Source organism: Bombina bombina, chromosome 3 (genome assembly GCF_027579735.1).
Source record: "Bombina bombina isolate aBomBom1 chromosome 3, aBomBom1.pri, whole genome shotgun sequence".
In the NCBI taxonomy this organism is placed as follows: domain Eukaryota; kingdom Metazoa; phylum Chordata; class Amphibia; order Anura; family Bombinatoridae; genus Bombina; species Bombina bombina.
This window is the reverse complement of record NC_069501.1, coordinates 673,542,454-673,566,845: the sequence shown is the minus strand read 5'-3', so window position 1 is coordinate 673,566,845 and position 24,392 is coordinate 673,542,454. Positions and strand designations below refer to the sequence as shown.

The 24,392-nt window shown below is 39.6% G+C and overlaps 1 protein-coding gene across 2 annotated transcripts in view; it reads left to right on the top strand.

Moving 5' to 3' along the window:
• Nucleotides 1–24,392, top strand: part of LIG3 (DNA ligase 3) — a 224,307-nt gene that overhangs the window by 133,395 nt on the left and 66,520 nt on the right. For both annotated transcript variants that reach the window (XM_053707435.1, XM_053707434.1), the window contains exons 16-18: nucleotides 3,100–3,174; nucleotides 6,334–6,480; nucleotides 23,755–23,947. In XM_053707435.1, the coding sequence (XP_053563410.1) occupies nucleotides 3,100–3,174; nucleotides 6,334–6,480; nucleotides 23,755–23,947 (415 nt within the window). The remainder of the gene's footprint in view (nucleotides 1–3,099; nucleotides 3,175–6,333; nucleotides 6,481–23,754; nucleotides 23,948–24,392) is intronic.

Sequence of the window (24,392 nt, the reverse complement as noted above, 5' to 3'; positions counted from 1 at the left end):
CTCTTTTGTTCGGCCAACCTGGACTGTGATCACAACAGATGCGAGTCTTTCAGGTTGGGGAGCTGTTTGGGGATCTCTGACAGCACAAGGGGTATGGAAATCTCAAGAGGCGAGATTACCAATCAATATTTTGGAACTCCGTGCAATTCTCAGGGCTCTTCAGTTTTGGCCTTTGTTGAAGAGACAACCGTTCATTTGTTTTCAGACAGACAATATTACAACTGTTGCATATGTCAATCATCAGGGTGGGACTCACAGTCCTCAAGCTATGAAAGAAGTATCTCGGATACTTGTTTGGGCGGAATCCAGCTCCTGTCTAATTTCTGCGGTTCATATCCCAGGCATAGACAATTGGGAAGCGGATTATCTCAGTCGTCTCAAATTGTTCAGATGTTCGGGCTTCCAGAAATAGATCTGATGGCTTCTCATCTAAACAAAAAACTTCCCAGGTACCTGTCCAGGGATCCTCGGGCGGAAGCAGTGGATGTGTTGACACTTGCTTGGAGTTATCAAACGGCTTATATTTTCCCGCCTCTAGTTCTTCTTCCAAGAGTGATCTCCAAAATCGTCATGGAGCAATCGTTTGGGCTGCTGGTGGCTCCAGCATGGCCTCACAGGTTTTGGTATGCGGATCTTGTTTGAATGTCCAGTTGCCAACCTTGGCCACTTCCATTAAGGCCAGACCTTCTTTCTCAGATCATTAAATTTGAAGGTGGATCTCAGATCATTAAATTTGATGGAAATTGAACGCTTAGTGCTTAGTCATAGAGGTTTCTCTGACTCAGTGATTAATACTATGTTGCAGGCTCGTAAATCTGTCTCTAGAAAGATTTATTATCGAGTTTGGAAGACTTACATTTCATGGCATTCTTTTAGAATCCCTAGAATTTTACAGTTTCTTCAGAATGGTTTGGATAAAGGTTTGTCTGCAAGTTCCTTGAAAGGACAAATCTCTGCTCTTTCTGTTTTATTCCACAGGAAAATTGATAAACTTCCTGATATTAATTGTTTTGTACAGGCTTTGGTTCGTATCAAGCCTGTTATTAAATCAGTCTCTCCTCCTTGGAGTCTTAATTTGGGTTTGAAAGCTTTACAGGCTCCTCCATTTGAGCCTATGCATTTTTTGGACATTAAACTACTTTCTTGGAAAGTGTTGTTCATTTTAGCCATTTCTTCTGCTAGAAGAGTTTCTGAATTATCCGCTCTCTCTTGTGAATCTCCTTTTCTGATTTTTCATCAGGATAAGGCAGTTTTGCAGACTTCATTTAAATTCTTACCTAAGGTTGTGAATTCTAACAACATTAATAGAGAAATTGTTGTCCCTTCTTTGTGTCCTAATCCTAAGAATTCTTTGGAGAGATCTTTACATTCTTTACATGTGGTGAGAGCTCTGAAATGTTATGTTGAAGCCACTAAAGCTTTCAGGAAGACTTCCAGTCTTTGTTATATTTTCTGGTTCCAGGAAAGGTCAGAAGGCTTCTGCCGTTTCTTTGGCATCGTGGTTAAAGCTATTGATTCATCAAGCTTATTTGGAGTCGGGTAAAGCCTCAGACTCAGAAAATTACAGCTTATTCTGCTAGATCTGTTTCTACTTCTTGGGCTTTTAAGAATGAAGCTTCAGTTGATCAGATTTGCAAAGCAGCAACTTGGTCTTCTTTGCATACATTTACTAAATTCTACCATTTTGATGTATTTGCTTCTTCGGAAGCAGTTTTTGGTAGGAAAGTTCTTCAGGCAGCTGTTTCAGTTTGATTCTTCTGCTTATGATTTAAGTTTTTTTATTTTTTGAGAATAAACTTATATCCTATATTATAAAAGACAAGTGTTTGTCTGAAGCCGTCATGCGCAGTACAGACAAACACTTGGCCTTAGACAGCACGCGCACCCACCCGACCTGACAGTAGCGCGAGGACCGGGCAGCACAGCTGATCGCACGCGCACCCACCCGACCTGACAGCAGCGCGAGGACCGGGCAGCACAGCTGATCGCACGCGCAGGGAGAGAGAGAGATATAACAGAACACGGCCCGTGTTAACGGGCTTTAGGACTAGTAAACTTATATTTGGGTTGTGGACTCTTGCAAATTACATTTATTTAATTTATTTAAGAACTTACCTGATGAATTCATTTCTTTCATATTGGCAAGTCCATCCTTTTTTTGGTAATGATTGTGTACAAAGCACAATCATTTCCAAATTCCTTTGTTGATGCTTTTTACTCCTTTCTTTATCACCCCACTTCTTGGCTATTCGTTAAAATGAATTGTGGGTGTGGTGAGGGGTGTATTTATAGGCATTTTGAGGTTTGGGAAACTTTGCCCCTGCTGGTAGGATTGTATATCCCATATGTCACTAGCTCATGGACTCTTGCCAATATGAAAGAAATGAATTTATCAGGTAAGTTCTTACATAAATTATTATATATGCTTATATATGCTTATATATTATATAGGCTGTATGCATCCCTGAACAGTAGAGTCTTTAGGGAGTGCTTGAAGCTTTCAAAACTAGGGGAGAGTCTTGTGGAGCGAGGCAGAGAGTTCTACAAGATGAGAGCCAGTCTGGAGAAGTCTTGTAAACGGGAATGTGAGGAGGTGACAAGAGGGGGAGAGTAGGAGGTCATGACCTTTGCAGACTTTGTTTTTCTTACAGCTGAGCCCTTATAATCTTTTATTGCAATTTTTTAAAAATAATTATTAGATTGTGTTATGATTGTAACTGTACTTTTAAATGTAATTTTTCATGCGTTTTGTGCAACTTTTTAGTTGAAAGTAAGTTAACCAGATCTCTAAATTCACACTATCCTGATGCGCATTAAATTTAATGGGGCTCAAGCAAATGCATTTACTTTCAACTTGTAATACGCACGCTACTTCCGACACACAAAGAGCCGCGATAAACCCCTTATCACTTGCGCACAACAGTTAGCGCGCCACTCTTAATCTAGCCCAGAGTGTGTGAATGAGATAAAATATATCACTGCATTGGTTTAAATAAAAATATTTATGAATTATAACACGGATTATCAGAGATTAGCTGTGTAAAGTTCAATATTTTCAATTATTAATCAGATCTTTCCAATATATCTTGTCATTTTCAGGATCCTTCTAAAATTCCAGGATGGCTAAAGATAAATAAGAACTATTATCCAGACTTCATTATACGGGACCCAGAGGTAGTACTCTCTGCCATCTTGGGCACTTGTCAAAGTTCTACATTATCACTTATGGTTGAAAACATGTTTATGGAATACAATATTTTTGTTAAGTGCAAATGTAGCCCCCTCATTTTAAAAATAGCTTTTTAATCCTTTACTTGAATTTGCTTGTTCCCTCGTTTGCTGTTGACCCTTGCCTTTTTGTTTTTTATCTGCTATCTATAATGCTCTATTCATTCTTTAATTGCCCTCTTTTAATAACTGTATTTGGTGACATTTGATAGACAAATAGCAAAATATCTCTTAAAGCAGTTTATAGATAAGGTTAATTGATCATTTCCTATACATCTATTGCATCCTCTAGTGGCTTAAAGTGAATGAATGTTTTGATGCAAAAGTGCCTGGTTTTTAAAAATTCGATTAAAAACAGGGGCACTTTAATTAATCAAAATTTACATTTCACTCGTTGTGAAAAAATACTTGCCTTTAAAACTTGACAGCCACTCCAGCTTCCCCCGGTCGTCGCAAAGCCATTTCTGATGTCAGAAATGATGTATCGGTCATCCTCCAATCACGGCTCCCCCCCCCCCCCGGGGAATCGGTGTCTGATTCAACGTCGTCATTGGAGGAAGACGGATTCCTCATTTTAGACCCAGGAAGAGGCTTTGCGACGGGCGGAGGAAGCAGGAGCGGCTGTCAAGATTAAAAGGTAAGTATTTTTTCACAACAGGAGTGAAATGTAAATTTTGATGAATTAAAGTTCCCCTGTTTTTAATCGAATTTTTAAAAACCGGGCACTTAAGCATCAAAATTTACCTTCACTTTAATATGGTAATATAAATAGTATAATTTTACGCTACTTGTAAAATTGTAATGTAATTTGTAGAGTAAATCCAGATGATACATATAACAAAATATGGAGTAATCACTTTCTTAGGTTGTGTGCTTTAAAGTAATGGCTGTGGAGAAGCTAGGAGGTTTTGATCCTTGATACAGCTGATTACCCTAGCATGTACACTACAGGTGTTTGCACATGAAGCGTGAGACGGTGGCATCTTGTTATGCAGCTACAGCCAAACTCACCATCATGCAGAAAATAAATCACACCTTTAACTTAGTAGATCGAAACCTCCCAGAAGCCATGAGGGGTACATTCATATATACCCATATATTAATAATCCCCTTCCTTTTACTTTCTGTTTCTTCTTATTTTACTGAGGTAGGTAGGAGGTTACAGCTTTGCTGCTGCTGCTGGAGAAATCAAGAAATTTATTGTTTGAAAAGATAGTAAATCCCTTTATTACCCATTCCACAGTTTTACGTAACCAACGCGGTTATATTAATATAATTTTTACTTCTGTGATTACCTTGTATCTAAGTCTCGGCAGCCTGTCCCCTTATTTCAGTTCTTTTGACAGACTTGCATTTTAGACAATCAGTGCTGACTCATAAATAACTCCTCAGGAGTGAGCATAGTGTTATCTATATGGCACACATGAACTAGCGCTGTCTAGATGCAAACTGTCAAAATGCACTGTGATAAGAGGCTGCCATCAAGGGCTTAACAATTAGCATATGAGCCTACCTAGGTTTAGATTTCAACCAAGAATTCCAAGGGAACAAAGCAAATTTGATGATAATAGTAAATTGGAAATTTGTTACATTTTCATGATTCAGATAGATATGGCATGCAATTTTAAACAACATTCCAATTTACTTTTATCATCAAATTTGCTTTGTAGTCTTGGTATTCTTTGTTGAAAGCTAAACCTAGGGTAGGCTCATATGCTAAATTCTAAGCTCTTGAAGGTCAATGCATCTCAGTGCATTTTTACAGTTTTTTGCAGCTAGACAGCGCTAGTTCATGTGTGCCATATAGATAACACGCTCACTCCCGTGGAATTATTTTTGAGTCAGCACTGATTTTCTAAAATGCAAGCCTGTAAAAAGAACTGAAATAAGGGGACACTCTGCAAAAGCTTAGATACAAGGTAATCAGAGTTAAAAGTATATTAATATAACTGTGTTGGTTAGGCAAAACTAGGGAATGGGTAATAAAGGGATTATATATAATTTTAAACAAAACATCTGGAGAAGACTGTCCCTTTTAATCAATAACTTAAAACAAAAATTGTAGTATACGTTTTTGTTTTTTTAATCTTTTTTTTAAGAATCCGTTTTTAACAAACATTCGTAATCATAAATACAAGTATACAAATCTACAATGTTGACAGTAGTTATTGTTGTCAAGATAAAGATTCTAGGTTATTCAATTTTTTACGTGAATTAAGCAGTTCTGGAAAAGTGCCATGTATATTGTTACGTTGAAATTTCTCTGCTATAAAACTAGCCGGAAAAAGAATGTAAAATTAGCAAATAAGGTAAATAAGTATAGATGATGGCTGATGTAGCATATAGTTATGTTAATGTTATTTGTCTATTTATTTCAATACATTTCAAGCTTGTGGGTAATTTTTGGTGGTGGTCATTTTTTAAACAGTTATATTGTTGACCAAACTTGCTGCACTTTTTCCTTTACGCACACAAAATAATTTAACACTTTCATTCAAATATCTTTTATTGTTAATATTCTTAATAAATTACTAAATTCTCAGAATACTAACAAATCTCAACCAAAATAGTGTGCAATTTAACCTAACCTCTTCATATTGCCTTTTAAAGGGACAGTAAACACCAGAATAATTGTTGTTTAAAAATGTAGATAATCCCTTTATTACCCATTCCCCAGTTTTTTATAACCAACACAGTTATAATAATATACTTTTTACCTCTGTGATTACCTTGTATCTAAGCCTCTGCAAACTGCTCCATTATATCAGTTCTTTTGACAGACTTGCATTTTTAGCCGATCAGTGCTGACTACTAGGAGCTTCACGTGCCTAAGCTCAATGTTATCTATGGTAAACACATGAACTAACGCCCTCTAGTGGTGAAAAGCTGTCAAAATGCTTTCAGATTAGAGGCGGCCTTCAAGGTCTAAGAAATTAGCATATGAACCTCCTAGGTTTAGCTTTCAACTAAGAATACCAAGAGAACAAAGCAAAATTGGTAATAAAAGTAAATTGGAAAGTTGGTTAAAATTACATGCCCTATTTAAATCATCATGGGTTTTTTTTTTTTTAACTTTACTGTCCCTTTAATATTTCTCTTTTTTAGAATGCTCCCATCTGGGAGATAACAGGAGCAGAATTCTCCAAAGCAGAAGCTCACACAGCTGGTGGAATATCCATTCGCTTCCCACGTTGCACACGGTTCCGTGATGACAAGGACTGGCATACAGCCACTACTCTCCAGCAACTAAAGGTGAGAGTAGGGAGTTAACATTTGCTATATAGAGGTGATCAAATGGGCAGGAAACATTAAAAAAGGATTTCCCTATAAACAACATTTTAAACAAATGTATACATATATCAGGAACAAGGAAAATCATTTTTTTTCCCTAAGATATGGAGAGTCCATGACGTCATTCAATTACTAGTGGGAATATCACTCCTGGCCAGCAGGAGGAGGCAAAGAACACCACAGCAAAGCTGTTAAGTGTCACTCCCCTATCCATAATCCCCAGTCATTTTCTTTTCCTCATTCAATGGAGGAGGTGAAGTTTGGTGTCTGAAGAAATTAATTCCTTTTTCGTATACTTTTCCCTGCAAGCAAGGATTTGGGTTTAGCTGAGTCCACGTCAATCTCTTCAGTAGAGTAGTGGTGGCTTTTGGCTTTTAAGCAGTTAGTAAGTTGTGAGGTAGTTCTTGCTTTGTTTCCTAACACATAGCTGCCCATGGTACAGAAAGTCAGAGTTGGTTACTCTGCTCTTTCTTTTTCTGCAGGTCTCTGTAAGGAGTATGTGTCCTTTCACGCCTTGTGAGCTGTCTTTCTGGCGGACAGGCGTCAGGCGTTCTCTACTGTGACCCATGTACTCTGACTTGTTTGGATTACTGAAATAAACAAGTTTTTTCCAGCATTTAATATTGTCAGCAGATCCCTTCTTTTGAAATTGTTTCTGCCGGACAACTAGACTGCAGGTAAGTGCTTATTGTCTTCTAAGTCTTGGCGACTTGCACTTCAGAAGAATATGTCATATGCAGTAGATGGGGACATTTTTAAAATCCTTTATACAGGATTTTCTTTGGCAGTGGGCAAGCACATTATGTATGTTGAGACTAGGGTTTAATCTTCCCTATATTAGTATGTTTTTCCTCTTTGGGCTAATTTTGTTGAAATACTTTATTAGTATGTGGTGTGGCTTATGTTTTATACAGGGATTTATGTATAAACTGAAAATTTGGTGGTTGGTTTTCTTTGCTTGCTAAGCTAAAACAGGCGAACTGACAAACTGCTTGAGTTTGAAACCAGTTGAAGAGACAGTGTATTTAAAAAAAATTCTACAATTTGGGGAATTTTTTATTTAGTATTATGGACATGGACCAAGACACCCTGTGTTTGCTTGTTATGCCTAGAGGCACAAATAGTTTTGCCTATGCAATTCTGTGCTGAATGCTTAGCTAGAACCCTTCAATTTAAAGATAAATTGTTGCCCTCTGAGCCCAGTGTCTCTCAAGATGATGCTGTTCAGGCAATGCCACAGCTTTCTCCATCCCAAGCCTCTATGGTGTCACATACAGTGCCCTGCAGTTCCTCTCAGCCTCCTGGAGGAGTTTATTTGCCTGCAGATTTTGCTGCACAGGTATCTTCTGCGGCATTATCTGCTTTTCCTATGCTGGGAGAACGCAAGAGGAAAATTAGTCATTCTGATAGTAAGGTTTCTGTTCCACCTTCTGCTACGCAGGTTACCCTCCTTCATAAGTCTGATGAGGAGGATACGCCGGTAGCCTCTGAGGGTGAAATCTCAGATTCAGACAGTATTATTCCTTCATCTGATACTGAAAAAGTAAACTTCAGATTTAAGCTTCAACACCTTCGTGTACTGTTAAAGGAGGTATTGGCTACCTTGGGCGACTCCAATACTTCTGTTGTTGTCGTCAACCCTAAGAAGTCTAGTAAACGTAATAAATACTATGATGTTCCTTCCTCTGTGGAAGTTTTTCCTGTCCCAGACCGTGTGACAGAGATTATTTCACAGGAATGGGAGAAGCCAGGGATTCCTTTCTCCCCGTCTCTCGTATTTAAAAAGATGTTTCCTGTTGCTGACTCTATTAAAAATTCTTGGCGCACAGTGCCTAAAGTCGAAGGTGCTATTTCTACTTTGGCTAAGAGAACTACGATCCCTATAGAGGATAGCTGCTTCTTTAAGGATCCCATGGACAAAAAGCTGGAAGCTTATTTGAAGAAGATGCATGTTCATCAATGTCTTCAATGGCAACCTGCAGTTTGTATTGCCACAGTAGCAAGTGCGGCATCTTATTGGTGTGACGCCTTGTCTGAATCAATTTTAGTAGAGACTCAGTTGGAGGAGATACAAGATAGGATTAAGGCTCTCAAACTAGCCAATTCCTTTATTTCTGATACTAACATGCAAGTTATTAGGCTGGGAGCCAAGATATCTGGCTTTACTTTCCCAGCCCACAGGGCATTGTGGCTAAAATCTTGGTCAGCTGATGTTACCTCTAAGTCCAAGCTTCTGGTGCTTCCTTACAAGGGAAAGACCTTGTTCGGACCTGGTCTGGCAGAAATAAATTCTGATATTACGGGTGGAAAAGGGTCTTTTCTACCGCAAGACAAGAAGAACAGACTCAAAGGACGTCAAAGTAATTTTCTTTCCTTTTGTAACTTCAAAGGTCAAAAGTCTTCCTCTACCTCTTCCAAGCAGGAGCAGTCAGTGTCTTCTTGGAAGCCCGATCTATCTTGGAAAAAGGGAAAGCAATCAAAGAAACCCTCAGCTGAGTCTAAGTCAGCATGAAGGGTCTGCCCCGGTCCGGGTCCAGATCAAGTGGGGGGCAGACTTTCCCTGTTTTGTCAAGCGTGGAGACTAGATGTCTCAGATCCTTGGGCTGCGGACATAGTATCTCAGGGTTACAAAATAGAATTCAAAACTTTCCCTCCCAGGGGCAGATTCCACCTCTCAAGATTATCTGCAGGCCAGGTAAAAACAGAGGCATTCTTGAACTGTGTTCAGGACCTTTCCTCCCTGGGAGTGATTGTTCCAGTAAGGGTACAGGGTCTAGGATTCTATTCAAATCTGTTTGTGGTTCCCAAAAAAAAGGGAACTTTTCGAACCATTTTCAACCTAAAGTGCCTCTACAAGTTTCTCAGGGTACCGTCCTTTAAAATGGAAACCATCCGTTCCATTCTCCCTTTGGTCCAAGAGGGTCAGTTCATGACGGCCATAGACCTGAAAGATGTGTATCTTCATGTTCCCATCCACAGGGATCATCACAAATGCCTGACATTCGCCTTTCTAGACAAACGCTTTCAGTTTGTGGCTCTTCCGTTTTGGTCTTGCCACAGCTCCCAGAATTTTCTCAAAGGTTCTGGGAGCTCTCTTGGCAGTGATCAGGTCTCGGGGAATTGCAGTGGCGCAATACCTGGATGACATATTGGTTCAGGTGCCATCTTTACAACAAGCAAACTCTCATACAGAGATCTTGTTGTCTTTTCTACATTCCCACTGTTGGAAAGTCAATCTGGAAAAGAGTTCCCTTGTTCCAGCTACAAGGGTGGTTTTCTTAGGGAACATAATAGATTCCCTATCTTAGAAAAAAATTTGATGGAGGTCAGAAAATCCAAAATGATCTCCTCTTGCCTCTCTCTTCAGTCTACTGGTCGGCTATCTGTGGCTCAATGTATGGAGGTAATTGGTCTGATGGTCGCTTCCATGGACATCATTCCTTTTGCTCAATTCCATTTGAGAGCTCTGCAATTATGCATACTCAGACAATGGAACGAAGACCTTTCGACAAGAGACTCTCCCGTGGTGTCTGTCTCAGGGCACATGTTTCCAGAGACCGTCCTGGGTGATTGTGACCACGGACGCCAGCCTGCTATGCTGGGGAGCAGTCTGGAACTAGTTAAAGATACAGGGACTATGAACTCTGGAGGAGCCTGCTCTCCCCATAAACATCTTGGAGTTGAGAGCAATTTACAATGCCTCATGTTCTCCAGGTTAACCTTCAAATGGGGGGTGCCAGAGTTGGATCTGACGTGTCGGCAGAACGCCAAGCTTCCAAGATATGGTTCAAAGTCAAGAGATCCTCAGGCTGTTCAGATGCCTTGGCGGTTCCTTGGGAATTCGGTCTAGCATACCTGTTTCCTCCGTTTGCGCTCCTTTCATGAGTTATTGCTCATATCAAACTAGAGAGAGCATCAGTCATTCTAATAGCTCCTGCATGGTCTTGCAGGATCTGATATGCAGACCTAGTGAAGATGTCTTCTCGGCCACCTTGGAGGTTTCCTCTGAGGAAGGACCTTCTAACGCAGGGTCCATTCCTCCATCCAAATCTTGTTTCTCTGAAGCTGACTGCTTGGAGATTGAACGCTTAATTCTGTCTAAGCATGGATTTTCTGAGTCGGTCATTGAGACCATGATCCAGGCTTGCAAGCCTGTTACTCGAAACATTTACCATAAGATATGGCGTAAATACCTTTTATTGGTGTGAATCTAAGGGCTACTCTTGGAGTAAGGTCAGGGTTCCTATAATTTTGTCTTTTCTCGAGGAAGGTCTACAGAAAGGGTTGTCAGTCCATTGTCTGAAAGGTCAGATTTCTGCATAATCTATTTTGTTGCACAAGCGTCTGGCGGCAGATGTGCCCGATGTTCAATCTTTTTGTCAGGCCCTGGTCAGAATCAGGCCTGTGTTTAAACCTTAGAGAAAAAGGGAGAAGAAAAACAATGGCACTACATGTGTTTCCCAAGTTATGTATAAATAACCTGTCAGATACTGAAGAATATCTCACTATATATATATATATATATATATATATATATATATATATATATATATATATATATATATATATATATATATATATATATATATATATATATATATATTTTTATATATATATTGAAGAATATCTCTCTCTCTCTCTCTCTCTCTCTCTCTCTCTCTCTCTATAGATATAGATATAGATAGAGATATATATATATATATTGTGTAGGACTGCTGCTGTACACAAAAGAGAAATTGGAGACACAAGGGCCAGTGGACCACTGGTACAGTGTGTACATGAATAGCACTCAACAACACTATAAATGGGTAAATAATAAGTAATAATTGGTGGTAATATGTTAGTATCCTTAATTTACCGACCATTTTAGCTTGGTATGCACTTTATTTGCAATTAAAGGGACACTCAGGTTAAATTAAATTTTCATGATTCAGATACAGCATGTAATTTTAAACAACTTTCCAATTTACTTCCATTAAAAAAAATGTGCACTGTCTTTTATATTTGCAATTTTTGAGTCACCAGATCCTACTGAGCATGTGCAAGAATTCACAGACTATACGTATATGCATTTGTGATTGGCTGATTGCTATCACATGGTATAAGGGGAGTGGAAATAGACATAACTTTGAAATTTGTTATAAAAAAATCTACTACTCATTTGAAGTTCAGACTAAGTGCTATTGCATTGTCTTGTTATCTTGCATTTGTTGATTATGCAAATCTAATGTGCTGACTGGTCCTTTAAGTATCCCATCCCACATATAGGATTTTGTATAATCTAACGAATACTGCCTTTAGGAGCTCAGTTCCAAGTCTGATAATTTCTTGGATCTGGTTACTCATTAAAAATATATGTGATCTCCTATATATTATGTGATTGAAAGTGGCTCTGTTACTACACTATTTCATTACAATACTGTGGCACACCCCTCTTCCCCCTGGGAAGATAATTTTGTAAGGCAAGAAACTCCAGTTAGGAGACATTTAGATACTGGTTTTCTAAATACCACAATTACCAATGTGATACGTTTCCACAAAAGGCGATACAGCTACCCTGTGATTGTGCTGCACAGGATATTCCTACTCTGGTTTTATGTTCTATTTAGTTTTTTAATTATTTTTGATAATAAAAGTTAAGTTTTAACTCCTTCATCCGGAGAAGAATAACAATAACTTCTCTTCCACTGTACTTATTATTTACTCATTTATAGTGTTGTTGCGTGCTATTCACGTACACACTCTACCAGTGGTCCACTGGCCCTTGTGTCTGTTTTTAAACCTGTTACTCCTCCTTGGAGCCTTAATCATCTTCTTAAAGTTTTGCAGCAGGCTTCGTTTGAGCCAATGCTTTCCATAGATATTGTTGCTATCTTGGAAGGTTTTGTTTCTTATTTCTATCTCTTCTGCTCTGAGAGTTTTTGCAGTGCGATTCGCCTTACCTTATCTTTCATGCGGATAAGGCGGTTTTTCGTACTAAATTGGGGGTTCTTCCTAAAGTGGTTTTGGATAGAAATATTAATCAGGAAATTGTTGTTCCTTCTCTCTGTCCCAATCCTCCTCCTCATAAAGAACGTCTGTTGCACAACTTGGATGTTGTGCATGCTCTAAAATTCTACCTACAGGCGACTAAGGATTTTTGCCAGTCTTCTGCCCTGTTTGTTTGTTTCTCAGGAAAGTGTAAGGGTCAGAAGGCTACTTCTACTTCTCTTTCCCTCTGGTTGAGAAGTATAATTTGTTTTGCTTATGAGACTGCTGGACAGCAGCCTCCTGAGAGAATTACAGCTCATTCCACTAGGGCTGTCTCCTCTTCTTGGGCTTTCAAAGATGAAGCTTCTTTGGAACAGCTTTGCAAGGCTGCAACTTGGTACTCTCTGCATATTTTTTCTGAATTTGATACTTTTGCCTCTTTTGGGAGAAAGGTTCTTCAAGCGGTGGTGCCTTCTGTTTAGGTCTGCCTGTCTTATTCTCCCTCCCTGTTCATTCTGTGTCCTCTAGCTTGGGTATTGGTTTCCACTAGTAATTGAATGACGTTGTGGACTCTCCATATCTTAGGAAAGAAAACTAAATTTATGCTTACCTGATAAATTTCTTTCTTTACGACCCCACCCTTTATTAAGACAGTTATTTCTCCTGTTAAGTGTAGTCAGTCCACGGGTCATCCATTACTTATGGGATATTAACTCCTCCCTAACAGGAAGTGCAAGAGGATCACCCAAGCAGAGCTGCTATATAGCTCCTCCCCTCTACGTCATACCCAGTCATTCTCTTGCACCTAACTAATCGATAGGATGTGTGAGAGGACAGTGGTTATTAAAACTTAGTTTTTTATTTCTTCAATCAAAAGATTGTTATTTTAAACGGCACAGGAGTGTGTTGTTTTTTCTCAGGCAGCATTAGAAGAAGAATCTGCCTGAGTTTGTGTATGATCTTAGCGGACGTAACTAAGATCCATTTGCTGTTCTCAGCCTTCTGAGGAGCGGGGTAACTTCAGAACAGGGGACAGCGGGCAGGGTTCACCTGCAAAGAGGTATGTTGCAGTATATTATTTTCTAAGGAATGGAATTGACTGAGAAAATACTGCTAATACCGTTGAAATGTAAGTACAGCCTTAAATGCTGTGGTAGCAACTGGTATCAGGCTGTTATGTATGTATGTTGGCACTGAAGTATTTCTGGGGAATGGCACTTCACTAAGAAAATACTGTATACATATAACTTATAGCCTTTCTGCAGTGATAGCGACTAGCAACAGGCTTTTATTATCATTTCATATATTTAAAACGTTTACTGGCAGGTTAATCGTTTTTCTTTCTGAGGTACTTGGTGAAAAATTTAAGGGCATTATTTTCCACTTGGCTGTCGTTAGTTTTAAATAAAGTCAGTTTATTGAGCTTCCCCAATGTTGTATTATGAGTGGGAGGGGCCTATTTTGGCGCTTTTCTACGCAGTAGAAATTCAGTCACAAGTCTTCCTTATTCTCCCTGCATGATCCAGGACGTCTCTACAGAGCTCAGGGGTCTCCAAAACTAGTTTTGAGGGAGGTAATCACTCACAGCAGACCTGTGAGACTGCTTTGACTGTGATAAAAACGTTTATATTTTATTGTTATACGTTTTTCCGGTATTAAGGGGTTAATCATCCATTTGCTAGTGGGTGCATTCCTTTGCTAAATCAATGCATTTATTGTTAAAAATTGTTTTCTATAACTAATCCGGTTCATTGTTATTTCAACTGTGACAGTTTTGTGTGTTTCTTAAAGGCACAGTAACGTTTTTTATATTACTTGAAAATTGTTTGAAAAAGTATTTTCCAAGCTTGCTAGTCTAATTGCTAGTTTGTTTAAACATGTCTGACATAGAGGAATCTCTTTGTGCAATATGTTCAAAGGCCAATGTGGAGCCCAATAGAAATTTATGTACTAATTGTATTGATGCTACTTTAAATAAAAGTCAATCTGTACATGTTAATAAAAATTCACCAGACAACGAGGGGGAAGTTATGCCGACTAACTTACCTCACGTGTCAGTACCTGCATCTCCCGCTCAGGAGGTGCGTGATATTGTAACGCCAAGTACATCAGGGCGGCCATTACAAATCACTCTACAAGACATGGCTAATGTTATGACTGAGGTTTTATCTAAATTACCAGAACTCAAGGGTAAACGAGACCACTCTGGAGTGAGAACAGAGTGCGCTGATAATACTAGGGCCATGTCAGATACTGCGTCACAATTTGCAGAACATGAAGACGGAGAGCTTCATTCTGTGGGTGACGGGTCTGATCCAATTAAACTGGATTCAGACATTTCAAATTTCAAATTTAAGCTTGAGAACCTCCGTGTGTTACTAGGGGAGGTGTTGGCGGCTCTGAATGATTGTAACACGATTGCAATCCCAGAGAAAATATGTAGGTTGGATAAATATTTTGCGGTACCAACGTGTACTGACGTTTTTCCTATACCTAAAAGACTTACTGAAATTGTTAACAAGGAGTGGGATAGACCCGGTGTGCCTTTCTCACCCCCTCCTATATTCAGAAAAATGTTTCCAATAGACGCCACCACACAGGACTTATGGCAGACGGTTCCTAGGGTGGAGGGAGCAGTTTCTACTTTAGCTAAGCGTACCACTATCCCGGTGGAGGATAGCTGTGCTTTTTCAGATCCAATGGATAAAAAGTTAGAGGGTTACCTTAAGAAAATGTTTGTTCAACAAGGTTTTATTTTGCAACCTCTTGCGTGCATTGCGCCGGTCACAGCGGCGGCGGCATTCTGGTTTGAGTCTCTGGAAGAGACCCTTGAATCAGCTCCATTGGATGAGATTACAAACAAGCTTAAAACCCTTAAGCTAGCTAATTCATTTATTTCTGATGCCGTAGTACATCTAACTAAACTTACGGCTAAGAATTCCGGATTCGCCATTCAGGCGCGCAGAGCGCTTTGGCTAAAATCCTGGTCAGCCGATGTGACTTCTAAATCTAAATTGCTTAACATACCTTTCAAAGGGCAAACTTTATTTGGGCCCGGTTTGAAAGAAATTATCGCTGACATTACTGGAAGTAAGGGCCATGCCCTGCCTCGAGACAGAGCCAAACCAAGGGCTAGACAGTCTAATTTTCGTGCCTTTCGTAACTTCAAGGCAGGAGCAGCATCAACTTCCTCCGCTCCAAAACAGGAAGGAACTGTTGCTCGTTACAGACAGGGCTGGAAACCGAACCAGACCTGGAACAAGGGCAAGCAGGGCAGGAAGCCTGCTGCTGCCCCTAAGACAGCATGAAGTGAGGGCCCCCAATCCGGAAACGGATCTAGTAGGGGGCAGACTTTCTCTCTTCGCCCAGGCTTGGGCAAGAGATGTCCAGGATCCCTGGGCGTTAGAGATCATATCTCAGGGATATCTTCTGGACTTCAAAGCTTCTCCTCCAAAAGGGAGATTTCATCTTTCAAGGTTGTCAACAAACCAGATAAAGAAAGAGGCGTTTCTACGCTGTGTACAAGATCTTTTACTAATGGGAGTGATCCACCCGGTTCCGCGGTCGGAACACGGACAGGGGTTTTACTCAAATCTGTTTGTGGTTCCCAAGAAAGAAGGAACCTTCAGACCAATCTTGGATTTAAAGATCCTAAACAAATTCCTAAGAGTTCCATCGTTCAAAATGGGAACTATTCGGACAATCTTACCCATGATCCAAAAGGGTCAGTACATGACCACAGTGGATTTAAAGGATGCCTACCTTCACATACCAATTCACAAAGATCATTACCGGTATCTAAGGTTTGCCTTTCTAGACAGGCACTACCAGTTTGTAGCTCTTCCCTTCGGGTTAGCTACTGCTCCAAGAATCTTCACAAAGGTTCTGGGGTCTCTTCTGGCGGTGCTAAGACCGCGAGGAATATCGGTAGCTCCGTACCTAGACGACATTCTGATACAAGCGTCAAGTTTCCAAACTACCAAGTCTCATACAGAGTTAGTACTGGCATTTCTAAGGTCACATGGGTGGAAAGTGAACGAGGAAAAGAGTTCTCTATTGCCACTCACAAGAGTTGCCTTCTTAGGGACTCTTATAGATTCTGTAGAAATGAAGATTTATCTGACAGAGGTCAGGTTAACAAAGCTTCTAAATGCTTGCCGGGTCCTTCATTCCATTCCACGCCCGTCAGTGGCTCAATGCATGGAGGTAATCGGCTTAATGGTAGCGGCAATGGACATAGTTCCCTTTGCACGCCTGCATCTCAGACCACTGCAATTGTGCATGCTAAGTCAGTGGAATGGGGACTACTCAGATTTGTCCCCTATGCTGAATCTGGATCAAGAGACCAGAAACTCTCTTCTATGGTGGCTCTCTCGGCCACATCTTTCCAAGGGGATGCCTTTCAGCAGGCCAGATTGGACAATTGTAACAACAGACGCCAGCCTGATAGGTTGGGGCGCTGTCTGGAATTCCCTGAAGACTCAGGGATCTTGGACTCAGGAGGAGAGTCTCCTTCCCATAAATATTCTGGAATTAAGAGCAGTTTTCAATGCCCTTCTGGCTTGGCCTCAGTTAGCAACTCTGAGGTTCATCAGGTTTCAGTCGGACAACATCACGACTGTGGCTTACATCAACCATCAGGGAGGGACAAGGAGCTCCCTAGCAATGATGGAAGTATCAAAGATAATGCACTGGGCAGAGTCACACTCTTGCCACCTATCAGCGATCCACATCCCAGGCGTGGAGAACTGGGAAGCGGATTATCTAAGTCGCCAGACTTTTCATCCGGGGGAGTGGGAACTTCATCCGGAGGTCTTTGCCCAACTTCTTCGGCGTTGGGGCAGACCAGATCTAGATCTCATGGCGTCTCGCCAGAACGCCAAACTTCCTTATTACGGATCCAGGTCCAGAGATCCGGGAGCGGTTCTGATAGATGCTCTGACAGCACCTTGGGCCTTCAACATGGCTTATGTGTTTCCACCCTTCCCGATGCTTCCTCTATTGATTGCCAGGATCAAACAGGAGAGAGCATCGGTGATTCTAATAGCGCCTGCGTGGCCACGCAGGACCTGGTATGCAGACCTAGTGGACATGTCGTCCTGTCCACCATGGTCTCTACCTCTGAGACAGGACCTTCTGGTGCAGGGTCCCTTCAAACATCCAAATCTAATTTCTCTGAGGCTGACTGCATGGAGATTGAACGCTTGATTCTATCAAAGCGTGGATTTTCGGAGTCAGTGATTGATACCTTGATACAGGCTAGGAAGCCTGTTACCAGAAATATTTACCATAAAATATGGCGCAAATACTTGCATTGGTGCGAATCCAAAAGTTACTCATGGAGTAAGGTTAGGATTCCTAGGATATTATCCTTTCTACAAGAAGGTTTAGACAAGGGTTTATCCGCTAGTTTGTTAAAGGGACAAATCTCAGCTTTGTCCATCCTTCTACACAGACGTCTGTCAGAAGTTCCAGACGTCCAGGCTTTTTGTCAGGCTTTGGCCAGGATTAAGCCTGTGTTTAAAACGGTTGCTCCACCATGGAGTTTAAACTTAGTTCTTAACGTTTTACAGGGTGTTCCGTTTGAACCCCTTCATTCCATTGATATCAAACTGTTATCTTGGAAAGTTCTGTTTTTAATGGCTATTTCCTCGGCTCGAAGAGTCTCTGAGTTATCTGCCTTACATTGTGATTCTCCTTATCTGATTTTCCATTCAGACAAGGTAGTCCTGCGTACTAAACCTGGGTTTTTACCTAAGGTAGTCACCAACAGGAATATCAATCAAGAGATTGTTGTTCCATCATTGTGCCCCAATCCTTCTTCAAAGAAGGAATGTCTTTTGCACAATCTGGACGTTGTCCGTGCCCTGAAATTTTATTTACAGGCAACTAAAGATTTTCGACAAACTTCTTCCCTGTTTGTCGTGTATTCTGGACAGAGGAGAGGTCTAAAGGCTTCGGCCACCTCTCTCTCTTTTTGGCTTTGTAGCATAATACGTTTAGCCTATGAGACTGCTGGACAGCAGCCTCCTGAAAGAATTACAGCTCACTCTACCAGAGCTGTGGCTTCCACTTGGGCCTTTAAGAATGAGGCCTCTGTTGAACAGATTTGCAAGGCTGCGACTTGGTCTTCACTTCACACTTTTTCTAAATTTTACAAATTTGACACTTTTGCTTCTTCGGAGGCTATTTTTGGGAGAAAGGTTCTGCAGGCAGTGGTTCCTTCCGTGTAAAGAGCCTGCCTGTCCCTCCCGTCATCCGTGTACTTTTAGCTTTGGTATTGGTATCCCATAAGTAATGGATGACCCGTGGACTGACTACACTTAACAGGAGAAAACATAATTTATGCTTACCTGATAAATTCCTTTCTCCTGTAGTGTAGTCAGTCCACGGCCCGCCCTGTTTTTTATGGCAGGTCTAAATTTTATATTATACTCCAGTCACCACTGCACCCTATAGTTTCTCCTTTCTCGTTTGGTTTCGGTCGAATGACTGGGTATGACGTAGAGGGGAGGAGCTATATAGCAGCTCTGCTTGGGTGATCCTCTTGCACTTCCTGTTAGGGAGGAGTTAATATCCCATAAGTAATGGATGACCCGTGGACTGACTACACTAAAGGAGAAAGGAATTTATCAGGTAAGCATAAATTATGTTTTTTTACTAAACCTCAGGCACCTCTACACCTTTGTGTTATTCTTTTTCCATTTCCCTTCGGTCGAATGACTGGGGATGATGGGCAGGGGAGTGACACTTAACAGCTTTGCTGTGGTGCTCTTTGCCACCTCCTGCTAGCCAGGAGTGATATTCCCACTAGTAATTGAATGACGTTGTGGACTCTCCTTATCCGGAAAGAAAGAAATTTATCAGGTAAGCATTAATTTTAGTTTTTTTACTTGCTATAGAATAACATTAGTCATATAAGTCTAAACATTAAATTATTGTTTGCTATCCTAATGTACCAACATTGATAATGTTCTATTTGCTGGCTGTAGATGGTCATGTACAACTATGTATTATTACACTCTCCCCTTTTTTATTGTCGCTCTCTTTTTATCCATCTCTCTACCTACCCTGCAGTGATATTTATACTTTACTTCAGCTTCTTATTTTGAAATATTGGTAGTGATTGTGCCCCTATCATTATGTCTGTCAATTCAGAAACTGGCCCTTCCATTCTCTTTCCCTCATATTCCCCATCCCATTCTTGCTTGATTGTCAGCGGTCCAAGAGTGGCCGCTATGTTTCGATATGGGAAAAATGTTTATTATTACATTTTACCATACAAAGGGATATATTTAATGAGCATACTATGAATATTCTATAAACAAGAAAACTGAGGTTCACTATTGGGATCCATGAGTGGGTCCCTAATGTCCATGACAGTCTTCAGTAGCTTTGGTTTTTTGGGGGGGTTTTCTGACACTAAGAGGTCCGAAAGTGGCCTCCTATATTTCATTTAGAAGAATTATAACTTACTTGGCAAGCATGTTGTTCATCATTAAGCCCTAATCAATGCTATATAAATATACTGTATAAAACCTGTTCAATTAATATTTGATTTACATTTGGAAACAATCTTTATTTTTTGCATACTTTGTACTGAAATGCATTGTTTGTATTGCCACTAACTGAACCTTAATATAAATTATTTAAAAAAAATATATATTGTTTGCTACAATTGGCTCAACAGCCAAACTTTACCCACCATTTATTATATTAGTAAAAGTAGACATGTGCATACTGATCATTTGTGAGCATCTGAACGCGATATTCGGCGGCTGCTTGCCACATTCAGCCGTTTTCTCAACCGGATTTCTTTTTGTGAAAGTGCAACACACAAAGATTTGTGCGAATCCAGATCATAGTGTGTTGCACTTTCAGAAGAAGAAATATGGCTCTAAAAATAGCAAAATGCCACAAGCTTCAGCCTTCTTCCGCTTTTGGATCATTTGTGAGGCCTGCAGAGCTGCCATCAGTGGGTAAAATCGGTCAGAGCGCCTTTAGGGCCTTAAATTTACGCAATGGCACCCTGGTTTGGGTCCCCACTGAGTGCTACAGCCAGTCGCACCAAAAATGTAGTCCGGTGCAGCTGGGCCGTTTCTAAGCTGCACAGCTTAGGGAACTAAAATTCCAGAATGCCGTACAGCCAGATCCTTTCAAATCAGAACAGGAGGGAGAAACTCGCACCCAGAGCTAAACATTGGAAGTTATAGGGAGCAAGGTAGCTACTGGAGCATCTAGGGTTGTGTTTTTATTAATTTATTTTCAGATGCTGGTAACTATGCATGTCATGCTTAATATAAAATAAGAAAATATTTATTGAGAAGAAATATTCATGTGTAATGGACTCTATAATTCTGTTGCTCCGTTACATTGTTATCCTCTTTGTTTTCTAAAATCTTGCCAAATGTAGGCATGAGTCAATTTTGTCTGTATTTCATATATTTGTGTATATTTTATGTTTAGATTTCAGTACATTCATATCTTGTTGCTTCCGGTAGACCTTTGGCTCTCTTGTAGTCAGGTTTTTATAGCAGCAGGTGTCTTAACACTTGCACCTTTGGTATATTGTACTTTATTTTTACTATGAATACCTTCAATTATTTCTCCAGTTAAGAGATATCAAATACATATTCTGCAAGAAAGATACTTGTTTCATGTCTATGTTCATGACCAAAGTGTTTTTTACTTATCTGCCGACAGACGTTTCTTTCATTCATTGTTAGAAGGGGAAAAGTGGACTTGTTCAAATGCTGCTATTCAGTGTGTTGAACAGAAAGCCATACATCATCTTTTAGCAGCTTTTACAACTGCTGTTTGATTGTAGCTACTTCTCTGAGGCCTTATTTTGTGTAAGGCATTAAGGGCATTATGGCTTCTTCTAACAGTATTAAAGGGACATTGTACCCCAACATTTGCAAGCTCTAATTTGTTAGAGCAAGTCCTAGTTACTCAGCTTGCGATGGAAACGCTCTGCTTCACACTGCAAAGAGCTTAAGCACACAGGTCGCGGTCATGTTACTGTCACTGCCTATTTTCTTACCTATTGCTGGTCCCGAGGAGGACTTTGTGTTTAACCCTTTAAACACAGAGAACACGTCATTTGTGCCACTACAATATACTTTTAACATGCACTCATCAAGGGGAGTGGTTTTATCTTGGGACATAATGGGAAATGCATCTTTGGAACAACATTGCAAAATCATTACTTGAGTCCAGTAGTACTTTTACAAAGTAGTGTTAAAGGGATAGTCAAAATTAAACTTGCCCGATTCAGATAGAGCGTGTAATTTTAAGACACTTTAAAATTCACTTCTATTTTGAAATGTGCTTTGTTCTCTTTGGTATTCCTTGTTGAAAAAGAATACACACATATACCAAACTAGTGGGAGCTAGCTGCTGATTGGTGCCTGCACACACTTGTCTCTTGTGATTGGCTAACTAGATCTGTTCAGCTAGATGCCAGTAGTGCAATGATGTTCCTTCAGCAATAGATAACAAGAGAATAAAGCAAATTTGATAATAGAAGTAAATTTAAAAGTTGTTTGTAATTGTATGTTCTATCTGAATCATTAAAGAAAAAAAATGGGGTTTCCTGTCCCTTTTAGATAGTTAAGATAGAGCATGAGATTTTAAGCACCTTTCTAATTTACTCCTATTATAAATTTTTCTTTGTTCTCATCTTGATTTGAAAAAGCAGTACTGTTTAGAGCCAGACCATTTTTTGTTCAGCACCTGGGTAGCACTTGCTGATTTGTGGCTAAATGTAGCAAAGCAATCAGCAAGCGCTACCCAAGTGCTGAACTAAAAATGGGCCGGCTCCTAACCTTTCATTACTTATTTTTCAAATCAAGATAACATGAGAACAAAGAAAAATTTATAATAGGAGTAAATTAGAAAGTTGCTTAAAATTGTATGCTCCATCTGAATCATGAAAGAAAACATTTGGGGTTAGTATCCCTTTAAGAGGACAGTGTGCTCTAAAAGTTGTTTCTCCTAAATGTGCTTCCATTTGATTTGTTAAATCAGTTGCCGTGTGTTAAAGTCATTGGAAATTCCTAATTTAGGTTTGTTTGTATATGAAGTAGGTGGATTTGCGAATTCAATTGAAACCTCAACCCATTTTTCTGAAGAACTAGCCCATTCAAATTGTCTGAGCCTTCACAAACAGCAGACCGCTTCATATTTTTTGTTTCTCTCTATTCACAAAAGCTAATACTTACAATTACATTATCAGGTTTTTTTATGAGTAAAACCAGCTATTTTAAATTCAAGAACAGGCCTCAAAGAACAATTTTCTATACATTTAATTCCATGCAGCTTGTGTTAAAGCTCATTATGAAAAGAGTCTCTGTAACCATAATCAGAGCACTGAAAGAGTTTAGGTTTGACAGCAGATTCATAGATATTAGAGCAGTTATTTTTTACATGCAACAGCAATTATTTACTACACTGCAAAAAATCTATATAGAAAACACTTTCAGTTTTGCTATCCAATAACACACCACTTGAAAGAATTATTTGCTGTGGCCAGTTAGGTGCATATATAAATGAGCCATTGTGCATAAAGTGAAACATTGCAACATGTTGCAGTGTCAAGATTCAGAATTCCACTGAATGCAATCCAGCCTCACAGCAGTGAGTGGGACAACTACAATTTGTTTGAACAACTAATTACAAGAAATGCAGGCTAAATAAATAATGATAAAACAAAACACAATTCCTCATAAAATGTTTAATTGTGCATATAGTGTATAAAATATCATGAGTGTGATTGCTTCAAAAGGAGATAAAAATGTTGTTTATTTAGATTTTATAACCAACAATAAGTACAGTTGTGCACAACTGATGTGTTTTAGAAGCTCAATGGCTAAAAAGACCACCTACAGCTCTATTGGTGGATAGTGCCATTCCCTAAAAGTAAAAGAAAAAAATATCCACGGGAAATCTGTTTTTTAATAAATCATGTAATACATTTTAAATATTGTCAATTCGATTAAGCAAAAATATCTTAATGTTTCTCTAATTAGCACATTTGTATTTGAATGTGGATATTTCTGAGAGGACCTTCCCTTTCATTAAAAAAACTGCAATACTATTGGTGATTTGTGTGAGGAGGCCTGATCCTATCAGTTTAAGGGGAGGATCTATGCCATCATGAAGTATAGCCAGTGAGATACAATTGTGCGAAATATTAATGCATTTTATCTTTTTAAAGGGCTATAAACCTTTAAGTAAATGCTAACATGTTATGCTTACTTCCAGGAACTTTATCGTCTGTCCAAGGAGAAATCTGACTTTACAATCACCGCTACGTCCTCTCAGGATGAGGAAGGCTCTTCAGAGAGCAGCAGTAGGGAAAATGAAGGAAACTCAAGGCCACCAACTCCAAGTATTTCTGGCAAAACTCCTAAACCCTCAGCCTCTAAATCACCTGGGAAGGACCGTAAGCCTAACAGTAAGACAGATTACATTCAGACTCTGTGTGTGTATTTGGAACATAAAGGGATATGAAACGCCTTAGTTTTATAAGACTTCATAGTCTGTAGTTCTGCAATAAATAATGTATAAGCTGAATACATTTATACCTTTTTGTTGCAATTATTTTTTTTAGTAGCTAAAACACACCACCACCATCATAACTTGACTCACTTGGAATAGCCATTCAGCTTGGTCAGGCTTGTGAAGTCTGTAGTGTGCATGTACAATTCTCAGACCTGGAAAGCTCAAATTTTCAGAAATAAATTATAGCAAAAAGGGGCAAAATAATATCTTGAAAGTATAGTATAAATTGTCATGTTTTATCATTATTTATTTAGCCTGCTTTAACTGCAAGCTAAGATCTATAATATATATTCAAAGACAAACACAAAAAATGCTAGAATTTTTCTCATTCAAATGCA